General features: G+C 37.1%; 1 protein-coding gene across 9 annotated transcripts in view; it reads left to right on the top strand.

The window, feature by feature from the left end:
* The window catches only part of TARS3 (threonyl-tRNA synthetase 3), a 78207-nt gene that overhangs the window by 53135 nt on the left and 8368 nt on the right, over nucleotides 1-16704 (top strand). For all 9 annotated transcript variants that reach the window (XR_013396033.1, XR_013396032.1, XM_015143193.3 and 6 more), the window contains exons 14-15: nucleotides 2397-2474; nucleotides 2558-2658. Coding sequence is in view for 7 of the 9 variants with exons in the window: in XM_015143193.3 (XP_014998679.3) it covers nucleotides 2397-2474; nucleotides 2558-2658 (179 nt within the window). In the remaining 2 variants the exon portion in view is untranslated. The remainder of the gene's footprint in view (nucleotides 1-2396; nucleotides 2475-2557; nucleotides 2659-16704) is intronic.

The following is a 16704-nucleotide window of genomic DNA, read 5'->3' as shown; positions in this document are numbered from 1 at the left end:
AAAAGGATGAGTCACATCCCAGGTAGGACAGAGTAGGATAGTGCTTTATCCTGCTGCTCAGAGCAGTGCACAATGTAAAACTTATGAGTTGTTTATTTCTGGAATTTTCCATTTAATATTTTCAGACCTCAGTCGACTGCGGGTAACTGAAACTGAGAAAAATGAAACCACAGATAAGGGGGACTACTGTACTCATGGGAGCTTAACACACAAATACAAGAAATACGAATCAGAGAAGCACTGGATTAATAGTGTAACAATTATTTTTACATGATTAATAGGTACAGAAGCCAAGCAGAGGCTGCACAAAAGCAGTTTAGCCTTGAGCTCTAAATAGGGCCTTCTCCTCCACACTGACCCGTGCCCACCCTAAGCTCTTCTTCCACATCCACTGCATGGACGAAGAGGGCCAAATGAGATAGACTATCTACCCTGGGAAGGATGCAGACTCAGTTTACCTAACAACCATGTGGAAGCAGGAAGAGGAAATGAGGACACAGAGCTCAGATCTGGAGCCATTTTACTTCAGACTTTAAAGTCTGAAAGTACTTTATCTCCATGAGTAAATTATAAAAGATCTCTAAGCATCAGGATCAAGCATGAAATGGTGATGATGAGACAGTGGTGGTGATGGTGGTGGTGATGTAGCGATAACACCTACTTCCTGAGGGTGTAGTGAACTTAAATGAAGTAATTTACAGGAGTATTAGGCATAATGCCAGGCACATGTAAGTGCCCAGTAGATTTTAGGTGTTGGTATCATTGTCATTACTCTATTCATTTGAAGTTTGGCGGGGTGTGGGGAGCTGAAAAAGGGATGGACCAGGTATAGACCTGGCATGGAGAGGACAGGCTGGAAGTCCCAGCATTTTTGCTCTTTTCTTAACTGATGGGAGTAAATAGTTTAGCAACCAAGCCTGAGGTCACCCAGGGGTGTGACTGGATGGACCTGCTTCTGCTTTTGGGATATTTCTCTCAAATATCTAACCCTGGCCTGGAAATCACTGAAATGAGCATTTAAATATTTTATCTTCAGAAGTGTCTGAAACAGTTTGAAAGAGACACATCTTGAATGAATCCAATGCTCTTTTGGCTCTGGCAGCTCCTACTGTGCCCTTCTGTTCTGTGTCCTCCAAGGCCCAAGGAGCAGCAGTGACCCCTGCTTTATCCTCTTCTCCAAAACTTGGCCTTTCCTTGGCTTTTTAGCCTCTTGCAGTCCCCAGAATTCTTTCCATCACTTGGTATCTGCTGTAGGAGGGCCTCATTTGTCCTGGAAACATGAGAAGGAAACCTGTGTTCCTTCTCCTTTTAGAAACAGAGTGGAACAGGGGAGCATGGCCTCCAGGCCCAGGAAATGTCTCCATGGGGGTGGCTTCCTCTGGTCCTAAGTAGAAAAGAAGCTGCTTCTGTAAGATCAGGCCTATGTGGGACACTCTCAGGATCCCAGGAATCAAATCTCCATCTCTCTCAAGATCACATCCTGACTGAGGTCCTGGGAAAGGCTTCCAGGACTCCAGGAGTCAGCTTTCTTGATGATGGCAGCTTTGGCCTTAAGACTGCCACTGCTTTGATTTCCCCATGAGGCATGTCACTCCCAAAACTCTGCCCCCTCATGAGCACCAGTATGATGGAGGCGATGATGGGAGTTTGGCTCGTGTTTTGGCAGTACTTTGGCCAAGGACTTAGGAATGCCCACGTGCTTCCCAGGGAAGCTGGATTCATGGGAATACTGGAAGACTCTGGGAAATTTTTCATTAATACACACTTGCACCCTCACCTTCAATGTGGAACATCTTCACTACAAGCTAAGTTGAAGGCATGTAGTGGCTTAGGCTGAAGACAAAAGTAGAGCCTCATGCTCCCATACCCCTATAAATTATAAGTGACCCTCCCAGACATGTGCAGAGGTGAAGGAAAGGCAAAAAAGAAGTAGCGAGGCCTGCCCTCTTGGCCTTCTTACCCACCCAGACTCAGAGTGGAAGAGGGAGTGAGATCAAGGCTTTCCTGCTTTTTCATGTGTGGAGGCCCCACCTACAAGGGGAATGGGTCTTGGAACCGTCACCAGGAGGCAGAAGCTGGTTGTTGTTTAGGGCACAGGGGACCTGTGTTAAGAGGAAGACCAAGTGTCCCCTCCCTAATGCTTACCTGGAATTCACTGGAACAATTTATAAATGATCTTTTCTCCCCAGTTGAAATGTTTATGTTTCTTGAGAGCAGGTGGCACCTTAATCATCTCTGTGTAGTCCCTGCTCAATAGTTTATTGAATGTAAAAGATGCTCAATAAATATATGTTGAACTAACATAGACTGTAATGAAGAGTTACAGTAACTTTTGTGAGCTGTATGTAAAAAAAAATACAATGTATAATTTTATCTTTTTTCCTCTTTTGAAAAAGCAACTGCAGAATAGCTTGATGGAATTTGGAGAACCATGGAAAATGAACCCAGGTGATGGAGCATTTTATGGCCCTAAAGTAAGTAGACCATATGCTTCTTTTAAGTAAAATTTAAAAGAAAAATAAATACCCTCTCTAAGAAAACATTATTTAATTTGTAGATTGACATAAAAATCAAGGATGCTATTGGCAGATACCATCAATGTGCTACAATTCAGCTGGACTTCCAACTGCCTATTAGATTTAATCTCACATATGTTAGGTGAGTGATTGAATGTGATAAATATTATAGTACTAATATTCTAATTGTTTGTCATTTGAGTATTAGCAATACAGAAATAAACATTAGTGAATGTCTAGTATATGTACTATACACTCAATATATATTTGTTTACCTGATCATAATCCAGTTGGGAATCAACTTGAATTTTCTGGTCTAGTAGGGGGAGGAAGATAACTAAACATGAGCGTAGAGATATGAACAAAGTGCCATGAAAACACGATCCAGGCTGCTGACTCTCCCTGAGTTACAGAGGGGAAGACTTCACAAAATGCTGGCATTGGGTCTGTGTCTTAAGGATGAGATGTTTTCTTGAAAAAGCAGAGGGAAAAAAAGGCAATTTTATCACTGTAAGCCAACAACTTCTTTAAAAAAAAAAAAAGAACATAGAGTAGAATTAACTCTGTCTGCGTGTGTGTGTGTGTGTGTGTGTGTGTACAGCTTAATGATTATGATTCTGTTATTCTCTTGTGCTGCTTCTTTGTGGTCACACATTCCTCCTACTCCTAACCCCGGACTACCATTAATGCGTTCCCCATCAAGATAGTTTTGCCATTTCCAGAATGTCATGTAAATGGAGTCATGCAGTATAGAGCCTTCTGAGACTGGCTTCTTTCACGTAGCACAGTGCTGTGGAGATTCATCCATGGTTTTGCATGTATTGCTAGCTTGTTCCTTTTTATCACTGACTAGTAAGCCATTGTGGATCCAGTCTCTCATTTAAGGGTGTTTGGGTTGCTTCCAGTTCTTGGTGATTATGAATAGAGCTGCTGTAGGTATTAGTGTGTAGGTTTTTGTGTGAATAGAACTTTTCGTTTCTTTAGGTTAAATACCTGGGAATCGGTCATATGATAATTGGATATTTAACTTTGTAGAAACTGCCAAACTGTTTTTCCAGAGTTGCTGCACCATTTTGCATTCTCACCTGCAATGTGTAAAGAGTTCCAGATGTTCCACATCCTTGCCAGTACTTGGTATTGTCAGGTTTTCTTTGTTAAGCAGTTCTAATAGGTGTGTAGTAGTATTTCATTATGTTTTTTACGTGTTTTTAGTGGCTAATGATGTTAACATGTTTTCATGTGCTTGTTTGCTATTCATTTATCCTCTTTGGTTAAATGTCTGCCAAAGTCTTTTTGCTAATTTTTAATTGAGTGATTTGTTTTCTTACTGTTGAGTTTTGAGAATTCTTTATATATTCTAGATACAAGCCCTTGGAGGAATGTATGATTCACAAATATTTTACCCTGGTCTGTAGCTTGCTTTTTCATTTTTTGTAATATCTTTACTTTCCCATTCATCCTGAGTTATTAAATTCAATAAAGTTTAATTTCTCAATTTTTTTCTTTTATGGATCATGCTTTAGCATCACATCTATAAGCTCTGCCTAAGTACAGGTCATGAAGATTTTCTTCTATGTTTTATATCAAAAGTTTTGTAATTCTAAGATCTGATTTGAGTTCATTGGGTGCGATGTGACATTTAGGTCAAGATTCATTGTTTGCATCTAAATGTCTAATTGTCCACACATCAGATGATGTGAGAACAGGCCATTATTTCATCATTGACTTGCCTTTGTATCTTTGTCAGAAATTAGTTGGACATATATATGTGGGTCTGTTTCTAGATTACAAATTCTGTTCTGTGGAACCACTGATTATCCCTTTGTCAATACTGTGCTGTCTTGAATACTGTAACTTTATAGGAAGTCTTAAAATTAGGTAATGTGAATACTTTATTCTTCTATTTCAGAATTGCTTTCACTGGCTATTCTAATTGTTTGGCTGTTAATACAGTCTACAAAAAATTCTGGTGGGAATTTTTATTGGAATTGCATTAAATCTAGAGATCAGTTTGGATAGTTTTCCAATTGACATCTTAACTACATTAATTGTTTTAATCCATGACCTTCTTTCAGCATTGAAGCCCTATGCCTATCTTGTTAGATGCAGAAGTAGATGTAGGTGTAGAAATGTCCAAGTATTTCACTTCGGGTGATTTGAGTGATTGTAAGTGGTTTTATATTCTCAATCTTCACATCCACATGTTCATTGCCAGTATAAGGAAATACAGTAGATTTTTTATGCTGATCCTGTATCCTGAGACTTTGCTGAACTTACTTTCTAGTTCTAGGAAGGTTTTCTGTTTTAAGAATTCTTGGGATTTTCTATGTAGACAATCATGCCATCTGCAAATAGGGACAGTTTAACTCATCATTTCTGATTTATATGACTTTTTTTCCTCAGTGATCCTCATTCTGATATATGACTTTTATGACCTTCTCTTGCCTTATCGCACTGGTGAGAGCTTCCAGTGTTATGGTAAATGAGAGGGATGAGAGTAGACATGCTTGCCTTGTTCCCATTCTTAGACAAGCAGATGATGTTTCATCATTGATTACTGTGTAATGTTAGCTGCAGGTCCTTTGTAGGTATTATCTATCAAATTTAAAAGTTTCCCTGTATCTTAGTTTTCTATGTTTTTATTATGAATGTATGTTGAATTTTGTTAAATTCTTTTTCTGCGTCAATGTATATGATCATGTGATTTTTTTTCTCTAGCCTATTAATATGATAGATTGCATTTACTTTAAATATTGAACCAGCCTTACTTTGCTGAGATAAAATCTACTTGGTCATGCTGTGTCATTGTTTTTATATGTTGCTGGATTCAATCTCCTGATAGTTTGTTGAGAACATTTGCACATCTGTTAATGTGGGATATTGGTCTGTATTTTTCTTGTACTGTCTTTAACTGGTTTTAGTATCTGAGTATGCTGGCCCCATAAAATGAGCTGGGAAGTATTCTATACTGTTCTGTTTTCTGGAAGAGATTATGCAGAATTGATGGTATTTATTTTTCAAATTTTGGTAGAATTTGTCATTGAAACGATCTAGTACTGAAGGTTTCCTTTTGGGAAGATTTTAAACTTGGAGTTTATTATTTTATTTTTTTTAATTTTATTGTATTTATTTTATTTTTATATTTATTTTATATTTTTGAGACAGGGTCTTGCTTTGGCATGCAGGCTGGAGCGCAGTGGTGTGATGATAGCTAACCATAGCCTCACACTCCTGGGCTCAAGCGATCCTCCCACCTCAGCCCCCCTAGTACCTGGGACTACAGGCATGTACCACAATGCCCGGCTAATTTTAATTTTTTATAGAAATGGGGTCTCATTATGTTACCCAGGTTTATCTCAAACTCCTGGCCTCAACCTCCTGCCTCAGTCTCCCAAAGTGCTGGGATTACAGGCGTGAGCCATCATGCTCAGCCTGAGTTTATTTTCTTGAACAGATAGAGAACATTCATGTTACCTATTTATTCTTGGTAAAATTTAGATTGTTCTTTTCAAGGAATTAATCCATTTCATCTAAGTTGTCAAAATTATATGCATAGAGTTGTTTATAATGTTACCATACTATACTTTTAATTTCTGTGGAGCCTATAGTAATATCTCCCCTTTCATTCATAATATTAGTAATATTACAATATAGTTTTTTATATATATATATATTTTGTCAGCTTGGCTAGAGATTTATCAATTATATTTATCTTTTAAAATAACTGACTTCTAATTTCACTGATTTTTCTCTATTTTTGTTTTCAATTTTATTGATTTCTGTTCTTTATTACTTTCTTCCTTTTGCTTGCTTTGGGTTTATTTGCTTTTATTTTTTTGATTTCTTAAGGTAGACACTTAGATTGTTGACTTGAGGCCTATCTCTTTTTATAATATAATTTAATACAGAGGCTTACAGTCTATAAAAGGCCAGGTTGTTAACATTTTAGGCTTTGTAGGCCATACAATCTTTGTTGCAAATACTCAGCTCTGTCATTGTAGTGGGAAAGCATCTGTAGTGGGAAAGCAGCTGTAGTGGGAAAGCAGCTATAGACAATACATAAACTAATGAATGTGGCTGTATTCCAAAAAAAATTATTTACAAAAACAGGATATGGGCTGGAATTGGCTCATAAGCCATAATTTGCTGACCCTTATTTTATATTATAAATTTTCTTCTAAGTACTGCTTTAGACATATCTTATAACTTTTGGTATCTTGTGTTTTCATTTTTATTCAGTTCAGAATACTTTCTTAATTCCCTTGAAACTTCCTCTTTGACTGATGGATTGTTTTGAAATGTGTTTTTTAATATTTATGTGTTTGATGATTTAGCAGTTATCTTTCATTATTTATTTCTAGTTCAATCCCACTAGGTCAGAAAACATTTTGTATGGTCTCAGTGCTCTTAAATGTGTTCAGGTTTGAATATTTCAGGTGTACTTGAAAAGAATGTGTTTTCTGCTGTTGGTGGGTGTAATGTTTTGCAAAAGTCAGTCAGATTTGTTGATTGTTGGTGGTGTTCAGTTCTTCTGCATCCTTACTGATTTTATCTTTTTCCTATTGATGACTGAAAAAGGAGTGTGGAAGTCTCCAGTGGTAATTGTGGACTTGTAGTTTTCGCCTTTCAGTTTTTCCTTCATGTACTTTGAAGCTCTGTTGTTAGGTGCATCATATTTAGGATTTTTAGGTCTTCTTGGTGAATTTACTCTTTTATCTCCATTATCATAACATGCAGTGTCCCTCTTTATCCCTGATATTTCTGCTGTAAAGTCTACTTTGTCTGACGCTAATACAGCCAGCTTTATTTCGATTCGTGTTTGCACACATGGTATATCTATGTCTTTTCCCATCCTTTTGCTTTTAATCTGCAAAGTGGATTTCTTCTAGACAGCATATTGTTGTGTCTTGGCTTTTAAAAAATCTTATGACAATCTTTCTTGTAATTGGTGCATTGAAAAACTTACTTTTTTGAACTTAGCTTTTAATTTTTGAATAATTTTAGATTGACAGAAAAATTACACAGATAGTACAAGAGTTCTCATATATCTTCCATTCAGTTTTTACTAAAGTTAGCATGTTACACAATCATGCTACATTTTCTAAACTAAGAAACTAACATTGGTACATTATTATAAACTGAACTGCAGACTTTATTTGGATTTCATGTTTTTCATTAACGTCATTTTGCTATTCCAGGATCCAACTCAGGGATACCACTTTGCATTTAGTCAACCTATCCCCAAGTCTCCTTTGATACGTGACAGTTTCTCAGTCCTTCCTTGTTCATCACCTTGACAATTTTGAAGAGCACTGGTCAGGTGTTTTGTAGACTGTCTCTCAATTGGAGTTTGTCTAATATATTTCTCATGATTAGACTAGCGTTATGGGTTTCTGGAAAGAATACCACAGAGATTAAGTTCCTTCTCATCATATCCCATAAAGGTGTGCATGTATGATATGATTTATAACTAGTGATGTTAACCTTGATCACTTAGTTAAAATAATGTTTGCCAGGCTTCCCCCTGTAAAGTTACTGTTTTTCCCTTTCTATACTGTTTATTGAGTCCAATCCACATTTAAGCTTACGCTTATGCTTCACCTTCTGGAGAGGGGAATATCTGCACATATTTTGTGTAATTCTTCTATAAAGAAGATTTATCCCTTCTCCATTTGTTTATTTGTCCAGTTATTAATTTATATAAGTATAGGCTTGCAAATATTTTATAGTTTGGGTTATAATAAAATACTACATTAAAAATCTTTATTGCTCAAATTATGCCAGCCTTTGCCATTGGGAGGTAATTTATATTGGCTCCTGTGGCCCTTTAACATGTCATCCTTTTTCCTTTTTTTTAAGCACTTGCTTTACTCACTGGCACTGTAAGGTGTTCAATGCTCATCTTGTACATTCCCTGACCCAGCTTTTGATTCAGTCATTTTTCCAACGAGGAATGGAAATTATAGAACCAAGAAATACAATACAATGATATTTAGAAATCAAAATCTGGGATAAACAATCTTAAGATGGCTGAATATGAACAGCTGCAGCCTTCAGCTCCCAGCATGAGTGACACAGAAGACAGGTGATTCCTGCATTTCCAGCTGAGGTACTGGGTTCATCTCACTGGGGCATGTCGGACAGTGGGTGCTGGACAGTGGGTGCAGCCCAATGAGCAAGAGCCGAAGCAGGGCGAGGCATTGCCACACCCGGGAAGCGCAAGGGGGAAGGGAATTCCCTTTCCTAGCCAAGGGAAACCATGACACACAACACCTGGAAAATCGGGTCATTCCCACCCTAATACTGTGCTTTACCAAGGGTCTTAGCAAATGGCACATGAGGAGATTATATCCCGTGCCTGGCTCAGAGGGTCCCACGCCCACTGTCTCTCAGACCACAGTGCAATCAAACTAGAACTCGGGAGTAAGAAACTCACTCAAAACCACTCAACTACATGGAAACTGAACAACCTGCTCCTGAGTGACTACTGGGTACATAACAAAATGAAGGCAGAAATAAAGATAGTCTTTGAAACCAATGAGAACAAAGATACAACATACCAGAATCTCTGGGACACATTTAAAGCAGTATGTAGAGGGAAATGTATAGCACTAACTGCCCACAAGAGAAAGCGGGAAAGATCTAAAATTGACACCCTAACATCACAATTAAAAGAACTAGAGAAGCAAGAGCAAACACATTCAAAAGCGAGCAGAAGGCAAGAAATAACTAAGATCAGAGCAGAAGTGAAGGAGATAGAGACACAAAAAACCCTTCAAAAAATCAATGAATCCTTTTTTAAAAAAAGATCAGCAAAATTGATAGACGCTAGCAAGACTAACGAAGAAAAGAGAGAAGAATCAAATAGATGCAATAAAAAATGATGAAGGGGATATCACCACTGACCCCACAGAAATACAAGCTACCATCAGAGAATACTATAAACACATTTACGCAAATAAACTGGAAAACCTAGAAGAAATGGATAAATTCCTGGACACATACACTGTCTCAAGACTAAACCAGGAAGAAGTTGAATCTCTAAATAGACCAATAACAAGCTCTGAAATTGAGGCAATAATTAATAACCTACCAACCAAAAAAAGTCCAGGACCAGATGGAGTCACAGCTGAATTCTACCAGAGGTACAAGGAGGAGCTGGTACCATTCCTTCTGAAATTATTCCAATCAATAGAAAAAGAGGGAATCCTCCCTAACTCATTTTATGAGTCCAACATCATCGTGATACCAAAGCCTGGCAGAGACACAACAAAAAAAGAGAATTTTAGACCAATATCACACAGGAAGGGGAACATCACACACCGGGGCCCGTTGTGGGGACAGGGGAGTGGGGAGGGATAGCATTAGGAGATATACCTAATGTAAATGATGAGTTAATGGGTGCAGCACACCAACATGGCACATGTACATATATGTAACAAACCTGCATGTTGTGCACATGTACCCTAGAACATAAAGTGTAATTTAAAAAATTTAAAAAGAAAAAAATGAAAAAATAAAAAAAATCAAACTCTGGGTGCTAGGTGGGACCATTTCCTTTAAATGTAATTATTGATATTTGGATTTAGGCCTACCATTTTGTTATTTGTTCTGTTTGTTCTTGTGCTTTTGCATTCATCTAGTTCCCTTTTCCTACTTTCTTTTGTATTATTTGAATATATTTGAGTATTTCATCTTAATTTAGCTATTGAAAGTTTTTGGCTATATCTCTGTATAGTTTTTAGTGGTTGCTCTGGAATTACTATGTATACACTCATGTGTTGCTTAACAACAGGGATATGTTCAGAGAAATGCATTATTAGGTGATTTTTGTCACTGCGTGAACATCACACAGCATGCTTACACAAACCCAGGTGGTAGAGCCTACTACATACCTAGGCTAATATGGTCTAGACTATTGTTTCTAGGCTACAGACCTGTAAAGCATGTTACTGTACTGAATACTGTAGGCAACTGTAACACAGTGGTAAGGTAATTATGTATCAAAACATATCTCAACATAGTAAAGGTACAGTAAAAATAGGTATAAAAGATAAAAAATGGTACACTTGTTTAGGACACTTACCATGAATGGAGCTTGCATAACTGGAGGTTGCTCCAGGTGAGTCAGTGAGTAAGTTGTAAGTATATGTGAAGGCCGAGGACATTAGTGTATGCTACTGTAGACTTTATAAACACTGTACATTTAGGCTACACTAAATTTAAATAACTTTTTTCTTCAATAGTAAATTAACCTTAGCTTACTGTAACTTTTTTACTTTATGTATTTTTGACATTTTAAAACCTTTGAATCTTTTATTATAGCACTTACCTTACACAAATACATTACAGTTGTACAAAAATATTTTTTATATCTTTATTCTATAAACATTTTTCTATTAAAAAGTTTAAAAATTTTTTACTTTTACTTTTTTTTTGTTAAAAACTAAGACACAAACACATACATCAGCCTAGTTCATACATCAGCCTAGTAGCCTAGGCCTACACAAGGCCAAGGTTATCAATATCACTGTCTTCCACCTCCATTTCTTGTCCCAGTGGAAGGTTCCAGGGGCAGTAACACACTTGGGGCTGTCATCACCCGTGATAATAGTGCCTTCTTCTGGAATACCTCCTGAAAGACCAGCCTCAGGCTGTTTTACAGCTAACTTTTTTTTTAAAAAGTAAGTGAAAGAATACTTACCTTAGATAACAATTAAAAGTACAGTGTAGTAAATACATAAACCAGTAACATAGTTGTTCATTATCATTATCAAGTATTATGTACAGTACATAATTGTAGGTGCTGTCCTTTTATACAGCTGGCAGCGCAGTAGGTTTATCACCACAAACATCTGAATAATGGGAAGACTTTTAGCTCCATTATAATCTTACTGGACCACTGTCATATATGTGCTCTGTTGTTGGCCAGAACACTGTTACGCAGTGCACGACTGTATATATATACAGGCACACCTTGTTTTATCGTGCTTCACTGTATAGCACTTCACAGATGTTGCATTTTTTATAAACTGAAGGTTTGTGGCAACCCTGTGTCGAGCAAGTCTATCAGTGCCATTTTTCCAACAGCATGGGCTTACTGTTCATGTCTTTGTGTCACATTTAGGTAATCCTTGCAGTGTTTCAACTTTTTCATTATTATTGTATCTGTTATGGTGATTAGTGATATTTGATATTACTATTGTAATGGGGGGGCACCATGAACTATGCCAATTTAAAATGGTGAACTTTATCAATAAATATTGTCTGTTCTGACTGCTCCACTGGCCACTCCCTAATCTCTCTCCCTCTCCTCAGCCTTCCCTATTCCCTGAGGCACAGTAATATTGAAATTAGGCTAATTAATAACCTACAACAGCCCGTAAATATTCAGGTGTAAAGAAGAGTCATAAGCCTCTCACCTTAAATCAAAAGCTAGAAATGATTAAGCTTAGTGAGGAAGGACTGTTGAAAGCCCAGACAGGCCAAAAGCTCGGTATCTTGCACCAGTTACCCAAGTTGTGAATGCAAAGGAAAAGCTCTTGAAGGACATTAAGGTGCTACTCCAGTGAACACAAATGATAAGGAAGTGAAACAGCCTTCTTGCTGATGTGGAGTAAGTTTCCCTGAAGCCAAAGACTAATCCAGAGCAAAGCCCTAATTTTTCAATTCTGTGAAGACAGAGAGGTGAAGAAGCTGCAGAAGCACAGTTTGAAACTAGCAGAGGTTGGTTCATGAAATTAAAAGAGCCATCTCCAGGGTCAGGTGCACTGGCTCATGCCTGTAATCTCAGCACTTCGGGAGGCCAAGGCAGGTGGATCACCTGAAGTCAGGAGATCGAGACCAGCCTGGCCAACCCCATATGGTTGGTGAAACCCAATCTCTACTAAAAATACAAAAATACAAAAAAAAAAAAAAAAAAAAAACTGGGTGTGGTGGTGGGTGCCTATAATCCCAACTACTTGGGAGGCTGAGGCAGGGGAATCACGTGAATCCAGGAGGCAGAAGTTACAGTGAGCCAAGATCACGCCATTGCCCTCCAGCCTGGGCAACAAGAGTGAAACTCCCATCTCAAAAAAAAAAAAAAAAAAAAAAATCCATCTCCATAATATACAAGTGCAAAGTGAAGCAACAAGTGCTGATGTACACACTGCAGCAAGTTATCCAGAAGATCTAGCTAAGACCAATGATGAAGATGACAACACTAAACAACAGATTTTCAATATATATGAAACAGCCTTCTATTAGAAGATACCCTCTAGGACTTTCATAGCTAAAGAGAAAAAGTCAATGACTGTCTTCAAAACTTCAAAGGATAGGCTCACCCTCTTATTAGGAGCTAATGCAGCTCATGACTTTAATTGAAGCCAATGCTCATTTACCATTCAGAAAATTTTAGAACCCTTAACAAATGATGCTAAATCTACTCTGCCTGTGTTCTAGAAATGGAACAACAAAACCTAGATGGCAGCACATCTGTTTACAGCATGGTTTACTGAATGTTTTAAACCCACTGTTGAGACCTACTGCTCAGGAAAAAAAAAAAAAAAGATTTATTTCAAAAGATTACTGTTCATTGACAATGCACCTGGTCATCCAAGAGCTCTGATGGAGATGTACAAGGAGATTAATGTTTTTTCATGCCTGCTAACACAGCATTCATTCTGCAGCCCACGGATCAAGGCAAAATTTTGACTTTCAAGTCTTGTTATTTAAAAAAATTAATTTTGGAAGGCATACTACATACTACATGTCATACACATTAACAACCTCATAAGCAATATTATAATTTTTGTTTTCAATCATAGTACGTTTTAAAGAGCTTAGGAGAACATTATATTTATCAAATATTTACCATATCTGTTGATCTTGTTTCATTCCTGATGTTCCAGGGTTCCCTCTAGTATCATTTCTCATATATCTGAAGATATAACAGAAAAAAAAGTTTATTTAAAGCAGATCAGTTGGAGATGAATTGCCTTATTTTATTTCATGTGAGAATGTCTTTATTTTGTTGTACTTTCAAAGAAAATAACCTTCTTCTTTGATTGTACAATTCTGGGTTGATAGTTACTTACTTTTAATATTTTAAAAATATTGTTTAAATATATATATTAAATTAGTAGTATGGCAAGAGGACACTTCTGAGGTTAATGCAAACTTTGAACACTCATGTTCTTTTTTTTTTTGAGATGGAGTCTTGCTCTATTGCCCAGGCTGGAGTGCAGTGGCACAATCTTGGCTCACTGAAACCTCCGACTCCTGGGTTCAAGCAATTCTTCTGCCTCACCCTCCTGAGTAACTGGGACTTCAAGCATGCACCACCATGACTGGCTAAACTTTGTATTTTTAGTGGAGTCAGGGTTTCACCATGTTGGCTAGGCTGGTCTCGAACTCCTTAACTCCACCCACCTCAGCCTCCCAAAGTGCTGGGATTACAGGCGTGAGCCACTGCTCCTGGCCCAGAACACTCATCTTCTAATTTAAAAACAGAGACATCCATTTTTGTGTTAACCTTTGTTGCATCTCATTTCTAGAGTAGACATGAAATAAAATTTATGTAGTGAAAATATAGAACAATTTTGATGCTTACAATGAGATAAATATTAGAACATTACTGCTCCAATGATTTAGTGAGGATCTTGAAATAAATTCTGAAGTCTTCCAATGTTTACATTTATTGGAGGGGTTCCTGAGTTCTATCAAGTTGTTTTTTTAAGTCTTGTTCTCATCTTGTGCATAAATGTTAACATTTCCCAAAGTAAAAACTTAGCTTTCTTACTTTTACTTTTTATTAAATTTAATACAAAATATGACCGGAGTAGTTAAAAAATATTTTACATTATTTGCAGTAAGATGTCATTATCCCTGTTCAAAGAGCAAATTTTAAAACTTCAATCTGGGTGAAAGATTGGCTAGTTTTACAGAAAGATTTGCCACCTTAAACTCAAGCTGATTTTTCTATTTTTATGTAAATAACTGAGATGCTATCTTATTCTTCCAAGGTCATGTTTGTGAAATAAACATTACATGAGAGCTTTCCTGTCATCTACACTATATGTTGTTTACAGTGCTGAACAAATGTGAGTTCCTAAGTTGTAATGTGTCCTCGTATGGTCTATTCTATTTACATGTGTGCCACTACACACTGAAATGATAATGCTGTACAGTTCTAAATGGTAGCAGTTTCTGTAGGCTGTAGGCCGAAATATTTTTGATGAACTGCTTAGTTTGGAGATTTTATTTTTTAAGTTGTATATTTTCTTGCAAAGTAAAAACACAAAAAATATTGTTACACATCCTTCTGGCTTTTATGGTTTCTGATGAGAAATATGCAGTAATTTGAGTCACTTTTCCTTTATGTGTCACATGATTGTGATGTGTCTGACTGTGGACTTACTCAAGTTTATGTTGTGGAGGTTTGAACTTCTTGGATCTGTAAGTTATTGGTTTGTGAAAGTTGGATAGTTTTCAGCCATTGTTTTTCCATATTTCTTTTCTGCTATGTCTCTTCTTCTGGGACTCAGGTGACCTGAATATTAGACCTTTTGGAATTTTTCCAGTTTTCTGAGGCTGTTTATGCTTCCTTCGGTCTTTCATTGTATATCTTTCAGATTGGATACATTCTATTTACTTATCTTCAAATTCACCAACTCTTTATCATCTCTGTTGCTACTGAATCCATCTAATGACTCTTTAAAACTTTCTGTCATTGTAGTTTTCAATTCTACAATGTCTGTTGCTCATATTTTATATTTCTTGCTGAGACTTTAAGTCTTTTCAGTCACTCCAGGTGTGTTTAGGTTATACAGTTATAATGGCTGTTTCTAGCCTTTGGTAATTCCATCATTTGTGTTTTCTTGTGCTGGACTGTTGTTTGTCTTTTCTTCTCACAAATTGAGAATTTTCCAATGATTCATATGCTAAGTAATTTAGGATTATATCCTGAACATTTTGAATATTATGAGATGCTGTGTCCTCTTTAAATCCTAAGGAGGTTGTCTTGTTTTGGCAGTGAATCTGCCTGGTTAGGTTCAGGTGGAAATTTCCAACCCACTTTTGTGGGCTGTGGTTCGGTGTCAGTTCAGTTATCGAAGCCTTTATAGTGATATTCAGATCTGTTCCATGTGTTCGCCACCCAGTGGCCAAGTCCCATAGGTCACACCATGTGCCAAAATGGAAAAGCTTCTGGGATTTGACCCCTAACTTTCTGCTGATTGGTACAGTGGAGTTAGTAGGACTCTGAAAAGTCTAATCTCTCCCTTTTGGAGGAACAAGGGTCACAACTATTAGTAAGAAGTCAAACCTTCAGGATCAGTCCTACAACAAAATTCTTTAGGGCCATCAGAATGCAAGTGAAACTCCTCATTTAAGGAGAATGTGGAGGAGAAACAAATCAGCCCAGCCAGCCATCATAGGTGTTGTGTGGCAAATGGTGAGTAGGCAAGCAAAAGTGAAAGCAGTGGATTGCAGATCAGGTAAGAAACGATGACAGTTGGAGCCAGGTGGCATAGAGATGAACAAAGTAGGGGTACTGGGAGTGTATTTTGGAGGAAGAACTGATGTGATTTGCTCAGGCTTATGTATAAGAGGAGAGAGAAGCATCAAGGTCATCACCATAATTGAGTAAGGGTTTTTCCCTGAAAAAGCAGGGATGGATGAGAGTGTGCTGTTGTCATTCATTACATTCAGCATGCAGAAAGGCGTCAGATAAAAGTTAACATTCATTCCTGTGAAATGAACAAAAATTTCCTTATCATGATAAAGAGCCTTTATCAGAAAACAGCAATAACATCTCAGCACAGTTGGGAAGAAGATGAATATGACTACTATTTGTATTGTTACTCAAAATTATTCTGGGATTACAAATACATGAAAGAGATAAAAAGAGATAAAAAAGAGATAAAATTATTTGTAGATGTTAAAATATAGAGAAATCCAACAGAATCAAATGGAGAAAATGGGGACTAATAATAAAGGAAGGTAGAAATGCAAAAATCAATTTGGCTTTATAATATTAGCAATAATCTGCTAGGAAATGCAATGGAAAAAACATTTCAGAAGCAACAGCAACAACAAAATAGAAAATATGAATAAACTTAACAATAAATATAAATATAGTCATGCATCCCCATAAATATAGTCATGACAGGGATATGCTTTGAGAAATGTGTCGTTGTGTGAACAT

This window comes from Macaca mulatta, chromosome 7 (assembly GCF_049350105.2).
Source record: "Macaca mulatta isolate MMU2019108-1 chromosome 7, T2T-MMU8v2.0, whole genome shotgun sequence".
NCBI classification, from domain to species: domain Eukaryota; kingdom Metazoa; phylum Chordata; class Mammalia; order Primates; family Cercopithecidae; genus Macaca; species Macaca mulatta.
The sequence above is the reverse complement of the archived record's forward strand: the minus strand, read 5'-3'. Positions and strand labels throughout refer to the sequence as shown.